This window comes from Oncorhynchus masou, chromosome 5, assembly GCF_036934945.1.
Source record: "Oncorhynchus masou masou isolate Uvic2021 chromosome 5, UVic_Omas_1.1, whole genome shotgun sequence".
Taxonomy (NCBI): Eukaryota; Metazoa; Chordata; class Actinopteri; order Salmoniformes; family Salmonidae; genus Oncorhynchus; species Oncorhynchus masou.
The window spans coordinates 69,734,498-69,755,945 of record NC_088216.1 but is presented as its reverse complement, the minus strand read 5'-3'; the positions used below and the strand labels follow the sequence as shown (position 1 = coordinate 69,755,945).

The 21,448-nt window shown below is 42.2% G+C and overlaps 1 protein-coding gene, 1 long non-coding RNA gene and 1 other non-coding gene across 3 annotated transcripts; all 3 read left to right on the top strand.

The window, feature by feature from the left end:
- Window positions 1-8,363: 8,363 nt before the first annotated feature.
- LOC135527780 (G-protein coupled receptor 22-like) lies at window positions 8,364-9,675 on the top strand. Its single transcript, XM_064956343.1, has 2 exons — window positions 8,364-9,078; window positions 9,212-9,675. Exons 1-2 carry the CDS (start codon window positions 8,364-8,366, stop codon window positions 9,673-9,675), a joined length of 1,179 nt encoding a protein of 392 aa, XP_064812415.1.
- A 6,635-nt stretch (window positions 9,676-16,310) lies between these two features.
- On the top strand, window positions 16,311-16,383 carry trnaf-gaa (transfer RNA phenylalanine (anticodon GAA)). Its single transcript has one exon. It is a non-coding gene; the product is annotated as a tRNA-Phe (tRNA).
- Window positions 16,384-17,798: 1,415 nt separating this feature from the next.
- LOC135527775 (uncharacterized) lies at window positions 17,799-18,811 on the top strand. The gene is made up of 2 exons (XR_010453475.1): window positions 17,799-18,352; window positions 18,570-18,811. It is a non-coding gene; the product is annotated as an uncharacterized LOC135527775 (long non-coding RNA).
- Window positions 18,812-21,448: the final 2,637 nt, after the last annotated feature.

Genomic DNA, 21,448 nt, shown 5'->3' with positions numbered 1-21,448 from the left:
ACTGAAGTGTTTCGTATACATTGTTTGTCTTCAGGAAAGCAGTGCGTTTTTCTAACATTTTTGAGAGGAATGGAAGATTTGTTAAAGGCTGATTTTTAGTTTTAAAAAATATATTCTTGGTCAAGGTTTGGCTTTTTCAAGAGGCTTTATTACTGCCACTTTTAGTGAGTTTGGTACACATTCGGTGGATAGGGAGCCATTTATTATGTTCAACATAGGAGGGCCAAGCACAGGAAGCAGCTTTTTCAGTAGTTTAGTTGGAATAGGGTCCAGGATGCAGCTTGAAGGTTAAGAGGCCATGACTATTTTCATCAATGTGTCAAGAGATATAGTATTAAAAAACTTGAGTGTCTCCCTTGATCCTAGGTCCTAGCAGTGTTGTGCAGACTCAGGACAATTGAGCTTTGGGGGAAATACACAGATTTAAAGAGGAGTTTGTAATTTGCTTTCTAATGATCATGATCTTTTCATCAAAGAAGTTCATGAATTTATCACTGCTAAAGTGAAAGTCATCCTCCCTTGTGGAATTCTGCTTTTTAGTTCGCTTTGCGACAGTATCAAAAATATATTTTGGATTGTTCTTTTTCTCCTCAATTAAGTTGGATGATCGAGCAGCACTGAGGGCTCTTCGATACTGCACAGTAGTACCAATCAGTTATGTTGTGACAAGGTAGGGGTGGTATACGGAAGATAGCCCTATTCGTAAAAGACCAAGTCCATATTATGGCAAGAACAGCGCAAATAAGCAAAGAGAAATGACAGTCCATCATTACTTGAAGACAGGAAGGTCAGTCAATAAGGAACATTTCAAGAACCTTGAAAGTTTCTTCAAGTGCAGTCGCAAAAACCATGAAGGGCTATGATGAAACTGGCTCTCATGAGGACCGCCACAGCTAAGAAAGACCCAGAGTTACTTCTGATGGAGAGGAGACATTCATTAGTTACCAGCCTCAGATTTCAGCCTAAATAAATACTTGTTTATTTCTATTCCACCAATTATAAATGGAGCAGAACCCGCTTTCTTCTCCAAACTGACCCCACTTTTATGAATACCACAGCCCTTATGATTCAAACACGGTCTCCCTCTGTCCCTTAAGTCAGGATTTTTCATCCCTGGCAATATTATACACTTTCTTTTTCCCTCCCTCTTCTCTCCCTTAAACTCTCAGTAGGTAAGTAAGTCAGTCTTCATTATAAACTCAGCAGAGTGCAAGGAGTAGTTATTGTATTCAGGCTGCTGACTCAACAGGTGCCCTGTTGGGCATTCATGAGATCCTGCTATACCGGCTCTTATGAATTCCGTTGTTCTTGGTGGAGCAGAGCTTCCCTGTGGGCCTCCTCCTCTAGCAGCAACAGAGGTCTTAATTAGGAAGTTAGCTCCATAGCTGCTTCACCTGAGTTCACACTATCCAGAGCTTGGGACTGACTCTGAGGGTGCAGACCTGTGGAGCATGCTGATTATTCACTGCTGAGTGATCAGGATGGACAGCTCGTAGCTGGACTGGTGCCAAGTTGAAATCTGGTAGAGCCCTTGTTGCACTCTCTGCATTGCTTTCATCACTGACTGTCTAGACACTGATCTAACAAGGGGAACTATTAACACTTTTCTGGTCTGCCTGATGGGAGCTCTCTCCCTTGAGATGGGAAAAACACTTTGACACTATGGTAACCAAGGTCTTCCACATGCAGGAGGTGAGGCTCCCCTGTGTTCAGTGATCAGACATGCGGCTGTAAAGGCCATGTGACCCTGTGGCCCTGTGTCGAGGTCAAACCAAGGTCATATTGGATGGTCTTTAAAAAATCAAAACACCTTCTTGAGTGTCAATATCTGCTTTTGCTCCTGAACCTATAATTTGCAAGGACAACGCAGGGCGACAACCTAGTTTTATTGTTCAACGTGGTGGTGGGGGTGGGGTCCGTGAATAACAGCCATGCAGGAGAACAACATTAGAGTGTGTAAAGTGTACGAAAGGTGGATGATGTGTGTGTGTGTGTAAGGTGGATGAGGTGTATGTAAGGTAGATGATATGGGTGTAAGGCCTTTGAGGAAAACAGAGTAGAGGGAGCATTAAAGCAGGCAGGAACAGGGATATGCTGATGGGAGAGATTGGGGTGGAAAAAACACAACTCCATCTTCTCTCCCTGGGGCATCTTGTTTACCTGCGCAGCATGATTGCCATTCTTGCCTCCCTTCATCCCTCAATCCTTCTCTTAAAGCATCCAAGTGAGCGAAACAGCACCCCTCTGTCTCAGAATGTGTAGAGGATGTATCTGATGCTGTCTGAAAAGAAATTGTATGGCACGTCATACTATTTTTGGACAGACAGGATCATATACATGGGCTACATATATTAAGACAGGGGTGCTGTTTGGCTCGCTCAGATGATTTCTCCAGCAGAGAGGAAGAGACGAAGTGAGAGGGCTCACTCTTACCAAAATCTGTCCAGAATAAGCCCAATGTGTTTTTATGGGCATATCATCCAGACCTAAGCTTGTAGCCTGCCTTCCCACCTTTGGGACAACGACTCCCATTGTTAGGCCAGAGACATGAGCATCTCGTTACTATATAGAGATCTCTAGTTTCAGCCACTTGCAAACTGGAAAGAATATTTGGCAATTGCATGGTGCACTGTTCGGATGCTGGCTTCCCCTAAAGTAAATTGATGTTTTGCCCAAATTGTATTGTAACTCCTGTCTAAATAAAATCATTCAAAATACTTCACCAGAGAGCTTGACTTAGCCACAGAGGATCATGTTTAAATAGCTGTGGATTGTTTCAACTCACAAGTGTGTAGGCTTACAGTATGCCTATTTTGGAAGCCCTCAAATTGGGGAGTGTGTGGCAATAGGCCGAGCTGATTGAGTTGAGGCTGTCAGTGAAAAGCATCTAAAATATGTGTGAAGATAATGTGTCTTGAGTATAATTTCAAATGTTGCAACAAGAAGAAGGGGAGGGGTGTGTGGCGAAGATATGGCCTGTCTCTCTCCAGAATACATGCACTCAGCTCTCCAGAATGCACTTAGCTGTCTCCCGTCAATTCTTGCACATTCGTTGTGAATTGTTTGCCCATTGATTGTATTTATTTTTCATAAATTCCCAATTATGTATGTCACCAGTAGGCCAAGTAAATGTAAAAACGTTGTTTGCAAGGTTCAGAACCTGCTACACTTGTGAGAAGCAAGTTTTGGTTTATTTCATAACCATAGTTGAGGAGTTTTGTAAATGTTTTCATTGTCTTTTGTATGGAGTGCTCCATGTGAGTAATGAGTGTCTGGGTTTTCTCTAGGAACATACAGAGGGAGTGCGTGCCAGAGCAGGCATAGAAGTAGGCCTAGCTGGCCTGCTGCTTGCATATGTAGGAAAGTGCCCGTTTGGGATGTCTGATTTTTTTGATTGTCTTAACTCCCCACGTCCACTGCTAATAAGCAGAGCTTCTCATTCCTTTTTTCTTCACCTCACACTGTAAGTCAACAAAGTATTTTTTTTTTAAATTTGCATCCTTTGCAAATAATAATAGTTCTTCACAGTATTTGGAAAATCCAACACCCTCCCAGCCTCGATATTCACCAAGCCTCGGTGTGAAAGAGAAACATATCATGATCTGATGATCCCATATATCCAGTAAAAATGCCATGAAAAAAATCAGCCTGTCCCAAGCTCTCTGGTGCCGGAAACTCAGGCAGAGTTTTCATCAGGATATTTTCTGCTGCTTTTATTTGTCGGCTTTAGGCCTATGTATTTTACTCAGTTGAAGATGGAAGTTATAGCCTATAGGCCAAATTCAGCAGTAATCTATCTCTGAATTCCATACGGTAATTTCTTTAGCCGCTAATGGATCACAGTGTAGGCAATCAATGTATCCATATGGCAGAGGCTGGTGCTCTCATCTTAGTTGAATTTTGTTTTTTTAGATTGATATATATTTTTTATAATTAACCACGTTACACTGATTATGAAAAATGAAAACTTTATTATAGAAATGAAACTGTACCACAAAAATGTGCATATAAAAGTAATCATAACTCATGCAGATAGATTAGAAATGGTAGGATAAATAGTAAGCTCCCCCTGCCCCCACAAAAAAGGTGTCCGCCTATGGAAATCAAAGGCCCGTCCAACAGATTCGTTCAGCCGCAGTCCCTGTCTCACTGAATGTATCTCTCTATCATCTCATAGCCTAGTTGTGATTAGCCAGTCTGCCCACGAACCCAGCCAGCTGGAAATCTCTTTAATAAGTGAGCGTAGGACTGCAGTGCTCCATACACATCCCTCCCTCCCTAGTCCAACCCATCTAATTCTCACCTCATTTTCCCCTCTTTCCCCTCATCCCTTTCTACCTGACCTCTCCTTATCTCTTTTCACTATAGGTTCATTGTTTTCTCTTTTAGAGTATACTGGTAAAATGCCTTGGCATTTATCTCATGTCTTAATTGATGTTCTCACGCGCCTTCCAGTGCTGAAATAAACTCTACAAGTATTGCCTGTTTCTAGAACCTCAACAAAGAGGCTGTAACTGTAGCCTATCGTGGGTCGTTTAACACTGTCACCAACATGGTGTCACACAGTAGCTCCGTAGTACTACAGAATCTGTGTTCCTGATTAATTTAGACCCTCGCAGCTCAGTTGCTATGGCAATGACAACATGAGAGATTGGGTCCATCGTTCAACCAAATGTGTTATTTCTAGAGTAGTGCAGAGGGTGCAGAGGGTTGGGATCTGGCGCAATTTCCTGATTGGTCTGATTTCCTGATTTAGAGCAAAGATTAGGGTTTCCGATTAATCAATTGATTGCCCTCAGCAGCTGGCCCCTAATCAATGTTTGGGAATTGTGTCATGGACATCACCACTGGTATGCTGTCAATACAGCATGGGGTTATAGTCTGGCATGTAGACACTAATCTGATTACCCACGAGCACCTCAGTATAGAAAACAAATTATACATTTTATCTCTGAAGGCTTCATTCCACTGTCACACATGGCTTAGCACAGTACTTTGTTTGGCTGTTTGTGTTTGTACACAGCGTATGTGAGAGACTGTGCAGTGGATCAGTGCGTTGGTTACATCTTTATTGTACAGCAATGTAAAAAGAGCTTGCAATTACTTACTGCAGTTGCATTTGTATATTTAATACTTCCTCCCATCTCTTAAACACAAACATGGATTCGTCAGTTTCAAGTGGGAATGTCAGGAAATGATTGTACACCATAAATAACAAATGATATCTTATTCTAAAATATGTGTAGTTCATGCATGTTTGTCTGTTTTGCTGCGTGTGCTGATGTAACACTGTAAATACTCTCTTACAGTAGCTCTGTGAATTGTATACCAAAGCCACCTTGACTAATGCTGACATTTAGTCAATCTCTTTGAGGAGATGAAAGAGGCCGTATCTGTCAGAGAGCCCTGACGTAGATTTCTCCTCCAGGGGATTATACAGACGCTTCTAGATGACCTACTGCCGTTTCTCTGAATGTATTATGATGCCCTAAAATGTATTTAAAGAGCTGTCAATTCTGACAAACTGCTCAATAAAGTCTATGCATTTTACGCAAAAAATATATGCAAAAAACGATCATTTTAAAAGCCTCTTATATTCAATGAAGGGCCATTTAATATAGACTACATGGAAAATTCAATCAATCAGATTTTTTTGTATAAATAAAAGACTTTGACATTTCCCTCTGTGACTTCTAGCAAAAAATTTAACCCACGTCACCTCTACATTTCTCCAGGTTTTCACCATCATTGTAAAGCCCTAGTTATTTTGTTGCTTTGACAAAGTAATTTCTGAGTATGATTACTTAGTTCATGTGATTAGTGATTCATTTACATCTGTCCCTCATTTTAAGGTCAGCCCTGTTATGTGAACTGAACTCGTTTGAATATGGTGAAACTATTCCTTAATAAATATATTTTTTTAAATAAACATTGAAAATCTAATAGTAAAATCCTAATGTAAAAGCAGGTGAGCTGGTTCTACTATTTTTGGCCCTTTTCTGGTGTTTTGTGGTGGAAAACTGAGCAGGTCGAGCATAACACGTCAAATCTGTTACCCATAGACAACAGGCTAAAATGTGAAGGGAAAAAATGGTGGACCTTGCATTCAATTAACAATCCCTGTTGCACACAAAAATCTTCCATTACCCCTGTCACAATGGGATTCGTAGCTGATTTAAGATGAAATCATCAACCCTGTTAAGGAAATCTTGTTACTTTATTTGGCACTTAATAGGCACTTACCAGTATACAGTGGGGCGAAAAAGTATTTAGTCAGCCACCAATTGTGCATGTTCTCCCACTTAAAAAGATGAGAGGCCTGTAATTTTCATCATAGGTACACTTCAACTATGACAGACAAAATGAGAAAAAAAATCCAGAAAATCACATTGTAGGATTTTTTATGAATTTATTTGCAAATTATGGTGGAAAATAAGTATTTGGTCAATAACAAAAGTTTACCTCAATACTTTGTTATATACCGTTTGTTGGCAATGACAGAGGTCAAACATTTTCTGTAAGTCTTCACAAGGTTTTCACACACTGTTGCTGGTATTTTGGCCCATTCCTCCATGCAGATCTCCTCTAGAGCAGTGATGTTTTGGGGCTGTTGCTGGGCAACACAGACTTTCAATTCCCTCCAAAGATTTTCTGTCGGGTTGAGATCTGGAGACTGGCTAGGCCACTCCAGGACCTTGAAATGCTTCTTACGAAGCCACTCCTTCGTTGCCCGGGTGGTGTGTTTGGGATCATTGTCATGCTGAAAGACCCAGCCACGTTTCATCTTCAATGCCCTTGCTGATGGAAGGAGGTTTTCACTCAAAATCCCATGATACATGGCCCCATTCATTCTTTCCTTTACACGGATCAGTCGTCCTGGTCCCTTTTCAGGAAAACAGCCCCAAAGCATGATGTTTCCACCCCCATGCTTCACAGTAGGTATGGTGTTCTTCGGATGCAACTCAGCATTCTTTGTCCTCCAAACACGACGAGTTGGGTTTTTACCAAAAAGTTATATTTTGCTTTCATCTGACCATATGACATTCTCTCAATCTTCTTCTGGATCATCCAAATGCTCTCTAGCAAACTTCAGACGGGCCTGGACATGTACTGGCTTAAGCAGGGGGACACGTCTGGCACTGCAGGATTTGAGTCCCTGGCGGCGTAGTGTGTTACTGATGGTAGGGCTTTGTTACTTTGGTCCCAGCTCTCTGCATGTCATTCACTAGGTCCCCCTGTGTGGTTCTGGGATTTTTGCTCACCGTTCTTGTGATCATTTTGACCCCACAGGGTGAGATCTTGCGTGGAGCCCCAGTTCGAGGGAGATTATCAGTGGTCTTGTAGGTCTTCCATTTCCTAATAATTGCTCCCCCAGTTGATTTCTTCAAACCAAGCTGCTTACCTATTGCAGATTCAGTCTTCCCAGCTTGGTGCAGGTCTACAATTTTGTTTCTGGTGTCCTTTGACAGCTCTTTGGTCTTGGCCATAGTGGAGTTTGGAGTGTGACTGTTTGAGGTTGTGGACAGGTGTCTTTTAAACTGATAACAAGTTCAAACAGGTGCCATTAATACGGGTAACGAATGGAGGACAGAGGAGCCTCTTAAAGAAGTTGTTACAGGTCTGTGAGAGACAGAAATCTTGCTTGTTTGTAGGTGACCAAATACCTATTTTCCACCATAATTTGCAAATAAATGAATAAAAAATCCTACAATGTGATTTTCTGGAAAACAAATTCTCATTTTGTCTGTCATAGTTGAAGTGTACCTATGATGAAAATTACATTGGCCCCACTGTATATATTTTTATATTTAACCTCTTGAGATGGGAAAACATGTTTTTTATGAAGTTGAACATATGCTCTTTATGACAATGTTACAATTAGGTTAAATTACATATCTCAAAAGTCATCAAATTGGCAGAACGATCTAGCAGGTGATCCAAGTTATAGCTTACTGGCCAAAGATCAGAACCCATTTCTAAGTTGTTGAATGTATCATTTCTGAGAATCCAGGAAGAGCAATTGATTGCCTGTTTGTTTCATTACTTATCTTTGCCTTATAGCTTTCACCATTTCAAGACCCCTGTCAGACACACAATTTATCCCCCGTCTCCCTTTCCCTACAGGACTGTTACTGCGCTGTTCTCCATCTCCATCACCATCATCATGGAGCCAGTTTGCACAATGGGAACACATCATGGCTGTGACGGTTACTACTACCCCTGACGCTTGAGAAGTCACCACCATGGAGACGGACAGCTACACCCCGACCCCAGCCCCGAGCGACTGGGCTGGGACGGTGGTAAGTGTGGGGGCCCTGGAGGAGGTCTCGGGGGAAAGTGTCTCCTCCAGCACAGCCTGGTACATGCCCTACCCCCTGGGCTTCCAGGTGTCACTGACCGCCTTCCTCATGCTAGAGCTGGTGCTAGGCTTCAGCAGCAACTTGACCGTGCTGGTGCTCTACTGCTCTCAGTCCAACCTGGTCGACTCAGTCAGCAACATGGTCACAGTCAACCTGCATGTGCTGGACGTGATGTTGTGCGTGCTGTGTCTGCCTCTGACCCTGGTGGTGGTGCTTCTGCCCCCAGGGCCCAACCTGGCCCTGCTCTGCTGCTTCCACGAGGCCTGTGTCACCTTCGCCTCCATCGCCACCGCCATCAATGTGCTGGTCATCAGCGTGGACCGCTATGACATCTCTGTCCGACCCGCCAACCGGTTGCTCACCCCGCAGAGGGCGGGGCTACTGCTGGCTGCCGTCTGGGCCACGTCTCTGGCCGTCTTCTTCATCCCCTTTCTGGAGGTGGAGTTTTTCACCGGAGGGGCGGAGAGTAGACAGCACAGCTCCACCTCCTCCCCCGACAACCCCCTGGCACTAGTGTGGCATAACCGTACGCTGCTTTGTGTGGGTGGACAGGGCTACCACACAGGCCTGGCCATGTACTACCACCTGCTGCTGCAGGTGCCCATCTTCTTTATCACAGTGGCAGTCATGCTATTCACATACTCACGGATCCTGCGGGCCTTGAACATTCGCATCGGCTCCCATATTAAAAAGAGCCAGCGCTTCAGGGCACCCTCCTGCAGGGGGCGACGTAAAAGACAGAAGCAGAAGGCAGGGCTGGTAGTGATAGAGGGAGGAGAGCATTGTACAGACACAATCAAGCACCTATCTCACCCTCCACTCATCCCATCCCCCACAGCCACCTCCCCCAGCCCTGTCCTCAGCCCCTCTGGTTAGCTCAGAAGGCGCTGCTCCTACACCTGCACCTGCTGCCCCTGTCACCAGTCCCACTGTTCAGGCATCTGTGTCGGCCATCATTGCCTTGCGGCGGGCCGTGAGGCGCCACCGGGACCGGCGGGAGCGCCAGCGGCGCGTCTTCAGGATGTCACTCCTCATCGTCTCCACATTCCTAGGTTGCTGGGCTCCTCTGTCCGTGGCCAACGTGTTGATCCTGGGCCTGGGCCCCAGTGACACCCTGGTCAGCCTGCGCCTCTGGTTCCTGGCCCTGGCCTATGGAACCACCATCTCCCACCCACTGCTCTATGCCTTCACCAGGCAGAAGCTGCGGCTTGCCCTCAGAGCCAAGGTGAAGAAGAGGGTGGTGTCACTGCTGCAGGTGGACCCCTCGCCAGGAGAGACCGTCACACACAACTCCTGGGTGGAGCCAAGGAAGTGACGACAGTTACAGCTGGAGGGCAGCGAAACCATTGACCGTTGCCTGGTAGAGCCCCTGAAGAATAGCACCCCCCCCCCACCCAGGTGCAGGACCGGGTTGTATATCAGCAGGGACCCTGCTCTATATCACTGAGTGCAAACACTAAGATACTTATGTAACTTCTTTACAGTAGCCTATATGAGTGTCTGTTTGGCCAGCAGAGGATCAGAATTCCACCCACTCAAGCATTGGAAGGCAGCTTCTAAGACAACACAAAAACATTGGCACCCATATAGATAACAAATACATATTATTTTGGATCTGCTAAATACAGATGTAGGACCTTAATTGAAGCCAGTTCGCTACAAAAGGAAAATCCTGCATCAACGGGAAATGTGAATTATTATGTGGATTATAATTAATGGACATTTTTTATACGGTTTGTTAAAAATTGTTTTGGGTAATTAAGTCTGACATTTTAAAGTGGAAATTATAAAATGTAGATGCCTTTTTAAAACTTGAATGCACAGCAAGATTGCATTTCCTGCTGAGCAGGAAAATTGTCAGCAACAAAAGAGTGATCAAATGAAGATCCTACATCTGTATTACACATGCCTTGACTATTTTAAGAATGGGTTTAAAGGTGTCATTGATTCTGAACAAGAAGATGTATATATCCTACTGATATAATATAAGATGGAACTATGTACATAGTGTACACTATTATCTATTCATATATACAGTGACTTCAGAAAGTATTCAGACCCCTTATTCAATATTTTGTTGAGTTACAGATGAAATTCAAATTAAGTTGAATAGAGTGTTGGGCTCACCCATCTACACACAATACCCCATAATGACAAAGTGAAAACATGTTTTTAGAAATGTTAACAAATTTATTTAAAAAATAAGTATTCACACCCCTGAGTCTATACATGCTAGAATCACCTATAGCCGTGATTACAGATGTCATTCTTTCTGGGTAAATCTCTAATAGCTTTGCATACCTGGATTGTACAATACTTAAGTTTTGTCAAGTTAGTTGTTGATCACTGCGAGACAGCCATTTTCAAGTCTTGCCAATTTAAGTCAAAACTGTAACTAGGCCACTCAGGAACATTCAATGTCGTCTTGGTAAGCAACTCCAGTGTATATTTGGCCTTGTGTTTCAGGTTATTGCCCTACTGAAAAGTAAAATTGCCTCCCAGTGTCTGTTGGAAAGCCTACTGAACCAGGTTTTCCTCTAGGGTTTTGCCTGTGTTATGCTCTATTCTGTTTATTTTTACCAACAACAAAAAACTCCCTAGTCCCTGCCAATGACAAGCACACCAATAACATGATGCAGTCACCACCATGTAAGAAAATGTGATCAGTGGTACTCAATGATGTATTGTGTTGGATTTTCCCCAAACATTATGCACATTATTTATTATTCATTTTTCATTATTCAGGACATTAAGTCAATTTTTGGCCACATTATTTGCAGTTTTACTTTAGTGCTTTATTGCGAATAGGATGCATGTTTTGGAATATCTGTATTCCTTTTCACTCTGTCAATTAGGTTAGCATTGTGGAGTAAATACCATGTTGTTGATCCATCCTCAGTTTTCTCCTTTCAAAGCCATTAAACTCTTTAACTGTTTTAAAATAATCTTTGGCCTCATGATGAAATCTGTGAGCAGTTTCCTTCCTCTTTGGCAACTGAGTTAGGAAGGAAGCCTGTATCTTTGTAGTGACTGGGTGTATTGATAGACCATCCAAAGTGTAATTAATAACTTCACCATGCTCAGAGGGATATTAAATGTAAAACCTAGGTGCCCTTCTTTGCGAGTCATTGGAATACATTCCCTGGTCTTTGTGGTTGAGGGACCTTACAGATAATTGTATGTGTGGGGTACAGAGATGAGGTAGTCCTTCAAAAATCTTGCAAAATGCTATTATTTCACAGTGAGTCTATGCAACTTACCAGTGGGGCAAAAAAGTATTTAGTCAGCCACCAATTGTGCAAGTTCTCCCACTTAAAAAGATGAGGCCTGTAATTTTCATCATAGGTACACTTCAACTATGACTGACAAAATGACAAAAAAAATCCAGAAAATCACATTGTAGGATTTTTTATTCATTTATTTGCAAATTATGGTGGAAAATAAGTATTTGGTCACCTACAAACAAGCAATATTTCTGGCTCTCACAGACCTGTAACTTCTTCTTTAAGAGGCTCCTCTGTCCTCCACTCGTTACCTGTATTAATTGCACTTGTTTGAACTTGTTATCAGTATAAAAGACACCTGTCCACAACCTCAAACAGTCACACTCCAAACTCCACTATGGCCAAGACCAAAGAGCTGTCAAAGGACACCAGAAACAAAATTGTAGACCTGCACCAGGCTGGGAAGACTGAATCTGCAATAGGTAAGCATCTTGGTTTGAAGAAATCAACTGGGGGAGCAGTTATTAGGAAATTGAAGACATACAAGACCACTGATAATCTCCCTCAATCTGGGGCTCCACGCGAGATCTCACCCCGTGGGGTCAAAATTATCACAAGAACGGTTAGCAAAAATCCCAGAACCACACGGGGGGACCTAGGGAATGACCTGCAGAGAGCTGGGACCAAAGTAACAAAGCCTATCATCAGTAACACACTACGCCGCCAGGGACTCAAATCCTTCAGTGCCAGACGTGTCCCCCTGCTTAAGCCAGTGCATGTCCAGGCCCGTCTGAAGTTTGCTAGAGAGCATTTGGATGATCCAGAAGAAGATTGGGAGAATGTCAGATGAAAGCAAAATATAACTTTTTGGTAAAAACCCAACTCGTCGTGTTTGGAGGACAAAGAATGCTGAGTTGCATCCAAAGAACACCATACCTACTGTGAAGCATGGGGGTGGAAACATCATGCTTTGGGGCTGTATTTCTGCAAAGGGACCAGGACGACTGATCCGTGTAAAGGAAAGTGTGAATGGGGCCATGTATCGTGAGATTTTGAGTGAAAACCTCCTTCCATCAGCAAGGGCATTGAAGATGAAACGTGGCTGGGTCTTTCAGCATGACAATGATCCCAAACACACCACCCAAGCCACGAAGGATTGGCTTCGTAAGAAGCATTTCAAGGTCCTGGAGTGGCCTAGCCAGTCTCCAGATCTCAACCCCATAGAAAATCTTTGGAGGGAGTTGAAAGTCCGTGTTGCCCAGCAACAGCCCCAAAACATCACTGCTCTAGAGGAGATCTGCATGGATGATTGGGCCAAAATACCAGCAACAGTGTGTGAAAACCTTGTGAAGACTTACAGAAAACGTTTGACCTCTGTCATTGCCAACAAAGGGTATATAACAAAGTATTGACATAAACTTTTGTTATTGACCAAATACTTATTTTCCACCATAATTTGCAAATAAATTCATTAAAAATCCTACAATGTGATTTTCTGGATTTGCTTTCTAATTTTGTCTGTCATAGTTGAAGTGTACCTATGATGAAAATTACAGGCCTCTCATCTTTATAAGTGGGAGAACGTGCACAATTGGTGGCTGACTAAATACTTTTTTGTCCCACTGTATGTGACTTAATCACATTTTTACTCCTTAACTTATTTAGGCTTTCCATAACAAAGGGGTTGAATATTTATTGACTCAAGATCTTTCACCTTTTCGTTTTTTATGAATTTGTAAAAAATTATAAAATCATAATTCCACTTTGACATTATGGGATATTGTGGGTATGCCATTGACACAAAATCTCAATTTAATTCATTTTAAATTCAGACTGTAACACAACAAAATGTGGAAGAAGTCAAGGGGGTATGAATACTTTCTGAAGGCACTGTAAATAGATAGAGGAGGGGAGATACAGAGAGGTTAAAGATCTCCCTATGTAATAGACTGTTGCATTGGATAGTTTGTAGTAAACAGATGACTGGCAATGTTTTAATGTTGACAGATAAACTTCCACAAAGCTCATAAATGTGTTCACAAATCAATAAATGCTGATCTACAACTCCTCCCTTCCCTTCCTCTTCTCTCTCTCTCTCTCTCTCTCTCATGCTGTTTAATCAGCTTCTTGATATGCCACACCTGTCAAGTGGATGTATTATCTTGGCAAAGGAGAAATGCTCAACTAACAGGGATGTAAACATATTTGTGACCAATAAGCTTTTTGTGCATATGGAACATTTCTGGGAGTTTTTATTTAAGCTTATGAAACATGGGACCAACACTTTACAAGTTGTGTTTATCTTTTTGTTCAATATAGGTTGACAGCGATTCTGATGCTAATAAATGTCTGTCTGCATCGAGAGAGAGCGAGCGAGAGAGAGAGAGAGATGTAATATACAGTGTTGTGTTGGATAGTTTGTAGTAAATAGATGACAATGTTTAATTGTTGACAGATAAACTTCCACAAAGCTCATAAATATGTCCACAAATCACTATTTGGCACTGGATTTGTAATCATGTATTGATATTTATATGTTGTGATGTATTGTATATAAAATAGACATTGTAACTTATTCAATGTGATTTCCACCTTGTCGGTTGGTCCCCACACCACAGGTAGGTTTGTGTACTACTGGTATATTCAGGGTTAGTAAGCAAGCATTCTATGGTAAAGTCGACACCAGTTGTATTTGGGGCATGTGACAAATAAATATGCCGGTAGTGGATTTGATTTTAGCCTACATAGTTTTTTTAAATATATTCATTATTTGCGCATACAGGTAAAAAAATAAGATGAGAAAATAAAGGACTGAAAAAAGAAGTTAAACGTGTATGCCACATGAGGTTGGTGGCGTTTTAATGGGGAGGACAGGCTCGTGGTAATGGCTGGAGTGGAATTAGTGGAATGGTATCAAATACATCAAACACATGGCCATTCCATTTTCTCCATTCCAGTCATTATATTATGAGCCATCCTCCCCTCAGCAGCCTCCACTGGTGTAGGCGAGCTAAAAACTAAACAGAACACTATTGGCTAATTGTTTGATTTCAGCACTGTACTGTTCTGTGGTGCACACACAGACCTTCAACTCCCAGTGGGACTGTTTCTTATAGACTTATCATCATAAAACCTGAGACAAATGTGATGGATTTATGCTACTGAATGTTCATACCTGCTTTATATACACACATGTATCACGTGTATTCATTGTATAAATTCCCATTGTGTTCTTTTCTTGTATCTAAATATATAGAGAGAAGACAATGAAAATATCAATAAATGTGACTATTGTATTGGGGCTTGTGTTTGCAGTCAATCACCTTTAATCTGGCTTCTATTTTTCTGCGTTCTTGTTGTCATCTATAGGTTTTTCAATAACAGGCACATTTTCCATGAATAAAGATGAGTACCACACAGTGCTACATGAATACAGCCACTTTAGAATACATGGTTTAAAATTGCTTGGATTTGAAGCCTGGGGAGCTACAGTGCTTCATAAAGTCTTTCCTTCAGTAGAGAAATGTGTTAAGGGGAGGCCTGCTGTGAGGGCTGCAGCTGGAGGCAGATGAAGAAGAAGGTAACAACTTTATCATGCATGTCCACACATACTCATGTACACAACCACACTCACTCACGTACACAGCCGCGTGTTTGTGTGTGTGTGTGTGTGTGTGTGTGTGTGTGTGTACAAATTATGGGTTCTCTGTTGCTATGAGCACACTATCTACAGTTTGAGTACAGGCTGAATTGAGCATGGCAAGGCAAAATAAGTTATGTGTGGGCTGTAGCTGCAGGACATGCAAAGTACAGGGGCAATGGTTCAACAACCATCAACAGGGCGAGCTGCAGGCACTACTATCAAGATTAGATTTTTAAAAATGTTTATTTCACCTTTATTTAAATAGGCCTTGGTGGTGAAGTAATTACAATATAGCAATTAAACACTGGAATGGTAGAATGTGCAGAAGATGAATGTGCAAGTAGAGATACTGGGGTGCAAAGGAGCAAGATAAATAAAGAAATACAGTATGGGGATGAGATAGATTGGATGGGCTATTCACAGATGAGCTATGTACAGGTGCAGTGATCTGTGAGCTGCTCTGACAGTTGGTGCTTTAAGCTAGTGAGGGAGGTAAGAGTCTCTAGCTTTAGTGATTTTTGCAGTTCGTTCCAGTCACTGGCAGCAGAGAACTGAAGGAGAGGCGGCCAAAGGAAGAATTGGCTTTGGGGGTGACCAGTGAGATATACCTGCTGGAGCGCGTGCTACGGGTGGGTGCTGCTATGGTGATCAGTGAGCTGAGATAATGTGGGGCTTTACCTAGCAAAGACTTGTAGATGACCTGGGGCCAGTGGGTTTGGCAAGGAGTATGAAGCGAGGGCCAGCCAATGAGAGCGTACAGGTCGCAGTGGTGGGTAGTATATGGGGTGTATTTCATATTGTTGTTTTTGGGGGTGTATTTCATATTGTTGTTTTTTGGTCAATATAGTATTTCGTTTACAATGTAACACAATGTAATACAATAATATTCAACATAAATTAAACCAAACGTTTGCGGTACAGATAGACAATTCTAAACCATTTTAGGTGACACGTCACATTACAATCAATCTTTAGCCTTATGGCGCCCTCTGCAGGTGTATCCGTCAAGTTGCATTGAAAATAACATCCCACAATGCATTGTAGTTGTTCAAAAGGTCTGTTGGATTCGTTCATAGCAAGTCTGCCGAAATAGCTCAGTTGGGAGAGCGTTAGACTGAAGATCTAAATGTCCCTGGTTCGATCCCGGGTTTCGGCAGAGACTTGAATGTCATTTTTAATTTTCTAGGAAAATACACGTTCGCATTTTTGAAAAAACACGAAAGAAATTATACATCAGTCGGATAGTAGCCTATGACATCTAATGGATAGTAAATAAATTGCAGTAGCCTAACTGTAAAGGTAGGCTATTAGTGATGAAATTGTAGCCTTCCTACGTATGTAGCAATCCACACGATGCGAAGATACGTTTACTATTGTGTTTAAAATGTAAAACCACTGAACTGGCATAATATAAATATATAGTGGGACTTTCATTTGTTTTTCAACAGGACAATGACCCAACACATGTCCAGGCTGTGTAAGGTCTATTTTACCAAGGAGAGTGGTGGTGTGCTGCATCAGATGGCCGGGCCTTCACAATCCCCCGCCCTCAACCCAAGATATGTTTTGGGATGAGTCGGACCGCAGAGTGAATGAAACGCAGCCAACAAGTGAATGAATAAGTGTTCTAAAACTTTTAACCGGTAGACTATTTTTTTTTCAGAAAAAGGATGTGCTTATTTCAGAGTGCTAGACATGTCAAAACCGAGAAGCAGTTAACAGCATGATTACCTTTGTTGTAACTTCAGGTTTCAAAAATAAAACAGGGAAGGCAGGGATCTCACCACTGTTGAACTGGCAAGGTCATAAAATAGGCAGTAGTCAAATATAATTTGAGTTTATTAGCTGTTAATAAGCTCTGAACCTATTGCATTGACACATTGTGATGATAGAGTTGTTCAGTGACAGCCCATCTGCTCAGCCACTGCATGGCATTGGAGGGTCAATGTGTTCCTCCCTTTCCTCTCCTAACTTGTGAGTGTCACTTTACTTGATACAAGTGTTTCTTAGCTAGTAATATATGCACATCAGTTCCATAGTTCCCTGTTGTAGGCCTCTGTAGTGCAGTGGTGGAAAAAGTACTCAGTTGTCATACTTGAGTAAAAGTAGAGATGCCTTAATAGAAAATTACTCAAGTAAATGCTCAAGCTGTAACTCTGTATGTCAGCTTATCACATGTGACTGAATAACTGGACCCTCCTCCTGTGTAAACTTCCATTTTATCCAGAAGTCTGAGTCACACGTTGGCAGTAAGTCCCCTCTTCTCCATGGAGAACGTCTTGTGATTGATCCCAACGTTGTGCAGGGTTGTAGAGCCAAACTGCTGAGCCAAATATACTCTGAGGCACCAAAGAAGGAAGCCACACTCGTCCTGAGGGTCTGGAGAACCACCTGTCTGCGGGCCTTGGAATGTCAGTCGCCAATGGAGAAACAGAGGCTAACTTCCACTTGAGGTGGAAGAGATTCTAGCCTCTGTGAATGATCAACTGGCCCAGCGCTCTGACTGGTCGAGCACAAAGATGATCCTTCAGTACAATGTCTCCTCTAAGAGCCAAATGGTGTCCAGAGAAATTGCCTGCCTGATTGTGAGAGCCATGATGTAGCTCTTTCCCAGTGTGTACTCTCAACAGTACCCTGTGAGACCTGGTGACTGTGGAGAGTACTGCAGAGTTGAAGAACACAAAGCTGTGAACTACTGGACCCTAATGTCCACTGGAACTATGCCTAATTCCCAATTTCTGCACATCTTTTCAATTGACCCCGTCATGACTATGATCGATAAAGACATGACGACGCACTTTTGCTTTGCAAATCAGCTTTGGTTCATAGTCCAAAACGAGTTTGCCAAAGCTCCAAAGAGCAAAGCTCTCCTGAGAGCCTTGAATATATTACCTGACTGTGAAGAGAACCTGGGTAAGGTCGACTCTGATCTGAGAGATATGCTCTACTCTGGTTACGTTTCAGCATTCCCTGCAAAACAACTTCATATTGATGCCTTCATGGAGGACAAGGAGCTGTGTTTTATAGTCTCCAGAATGGTTGTGGAAAGGTTGATAGGTCACTGAACCCCATCAGTGTTGTTCTCGGATCCCATTGCTGTTGGATCAGCGTTAATCAGCTACAGAGTAAGCTCTCTCTATGAATACAATTAAAGTTTTTTAGTCACTCAAATATGCCGTTTACAATGTGGACTGGCAGACTATTCAGCCTCATACACTTCGCAGATCATTGACATATGAGGACCTTTCAAGTGTGTCAACAAATCAATGTACAGAACATGGTCTGCAAAGAGTACAGTAGATTTGGAGGTGAATACAAATATGACTTCTTCCTATCTTTCAGGTGACCGTAAATTGCCCCAGAAATAAGGGAGGATTCCTCCGCCATGTTTGGAGAGCAGTGAAGCTACTCACCTGTGGCTGCTGCCGACATGCTAGAGCTTGACCAAGCCAGGACTAAAATACATAGCCTAGACAAGTAGTCATTGTTATATGATCATGTGCAAGCCCTACCTTTTCAAAATCAGTTATTTCATTATTAAAATCGTTATTGTATTGATATGAATAAATTGCTTATTCATTAGATCGACTTGTCCCTGTCATTAATTTCAGCTATCATGTTTTGATGTCCAACAGACCTATTCTGGTGTATAAATGAAGCAACATTTCAAGCAAACAGCCCCGTTTATAGCATTATCAGATATCCTTTGGTCTTAGACAGAGCCCTATGTATTATTTGGTATCATAGGAGGCTGGTAGGAGGAGCAATAGGAGGAAGGGCTCATTCTAATTGCTGGAATGGAATCAATGGAACGGTATCAAACACATCGAACATATGAACACCAGCCATTACAATGAGCCTGTCCTCCTATAACTCCTCCCACCAGCCTCCTCTGTTTGGTATTTACAGTAGCGCCATTAAAAGTGTTTTAAAAACTATTTACATTGTCAAAAGGTTCCTCGATTGAACACAAGGTGGTGCTGTTATATAGTTTGACATTTATCCACCCTGGTCTTTGGCCTGGGCCCTGGCCTGTAGTACAGCTTCAAACTACTCTAATGATCAAAAATATAAATAAGAAAATATAATACCTACAGCACTACAAAACATGTATAGAATGGTTCAAATATTCTCAATTGGTTAATTAATATAATTGGCTTATTGAATAATATGTGTTAATGATTGGCATTGTTTATGTTTGAGATTTGAGTCATGATACAGAGTCATGTCAGGATAGCATTGTTGACAGTGCCACATAGGTAACCTACGACCCCATGTATCCACCTCAGAGAAAGTGTTTTCACCACCAGCAGGGGTATGACAGACAGACAGGAATACTGGGCCTGGTCCAGTCCAGTCCACATAGGGATTCTGGCCCACTCATAATTAGTTTGTCTGTCCACCTGCCAGCAAGGTCAAGATTTGTAAGAACGTTGGTCGAAGAGAGCAGGCCCAGGATTTCGGAGTACAAAACAGGTCAGGGATTTGCGTCATCTCCATTGAAACACGAGTGAATGGTGCACTCCCTCTCTGCCTCTCTCAGTGGCAGTGTTCTAAACAGCAGTGCATTCTAAATCAATGGAGCAAGAGTGTTTTAGAGCAAGAGAGCGGAGAGAGTGAGGTGGGAGATTGACAGGGTCAGAGTGAGGCGCACAATTTTCTGGGTACTGCTAGGCAATGACGACTATGTAGAGGAAGATGTTGATAGTGTGTGTTTGTGTGTATGTGTGTGTGTGTATGTGTGTGTGTGTGTGTGTGTGTGTGTGTGTGTGTGTGTGTGTGTGTGTGTGTGTGTGTGTGTGTGTGTGTGTGTGTGTGTGTGTGTGTGTGTGTGTGTGTGAGAGAGATCATCAGAACACTCTGTTCATTCCACGGCCTCTCATTTTCATCCCTACCCACACAATGTCAGCTTGTCAGATAATATGTTACCGTATATGTATCATCTCAACAAATATATTCACGTGTTACTAGGTTATTATAGGCAAGGTGTGATTATGCAAGACGCTGCTAAACAAGGCAGCTACTGAACGTTTCTTTAAGCAACAGTCCTCTCTCACTCTCATTCGTTTGTTCTCCATGCCTGCCAGCTGTGTGTGACTTGGAAAGTCTAGCAGACTGTCCAAGTCTCTTTGTTTAGGCAGCTCCTCAAAATGAAACTGCCTGAACATGCCAATCAAGCCACTTACTGATTCAATTTGGTAATAGAATGAAACATTAAGGCAGTGGGAGGAACATGAACTGTTTTTGCTCTAATGAATCCAACATTCATTCAGTCCTGTTTCAAACCACTCCCACAAGTATTCTGGTAAAGTTGGCATCAGTTGAAGGCTTGAATAACCTGAACAACAATGACTTCTACAGGCTCGGTAAACACCCTATGTCCTGTCCCTTAGTTCCTGGGCCTTTTTAAACAAGCACTGAGCCGGACAGACAGACTAACAGACACAGGAGGCAGTTACAGAAAGACAGAGTGAGGGGTAGAGAGAGGGTGACAAGGCAAAAGAGTGAGAGTTGATCACATAATAACTTGTTTACAATACAAAGAATGATTAGGGTAAACAACCATTAAAAGTGAGAGAAGTGGGATCTCTGACAGTTGCTACTGGTAGTAATCAACTTCATAGCTAGCCCTTGGTGGGTTAAAGAGATCCTAACAAACCACAATAAACAACAACAATAAAAACAACTAACCTTTTCCTGAAGTATCTTTGGGCAATATTGTTCTATAACACTAAATTATACTGTTGAACCATTAGTAGTTTAGTATAGCCTATTAGTATAGCCTAGTATAGCCTAAGATTATGACGACACTATATATCTCAGAAAGTCTACATAATTGCAATGAGTGAAAAGTGTTCCTCGGTTGACAATTTCCTGCATGTTGCACTGATGCTTATAGGTCCACCACCACTGTTTCACATTATGTGTAATTATTATTTTTCCCCTTTCAGCACATTGGCTAATATTCTTTCCATGGTTCTGTACACTACTGTACTATGTTGTCTTATGTTATGGGAGCTGAAACAGCTTTATTCACCATTTTCAAACATGTTCAAAAAGCATAAATAGCTAGATTCCTTTTAGACACATGTTCGTACACAATAAAACATGTTGACCGAATTCAAATGTACTGCTAGCCCTATAACACGAGGACAGTTCGCATGTGGCGCACGCAGCACCTGTCATGTGCTTCTTGTTTTCCATTTCAATTCCTTTACCAA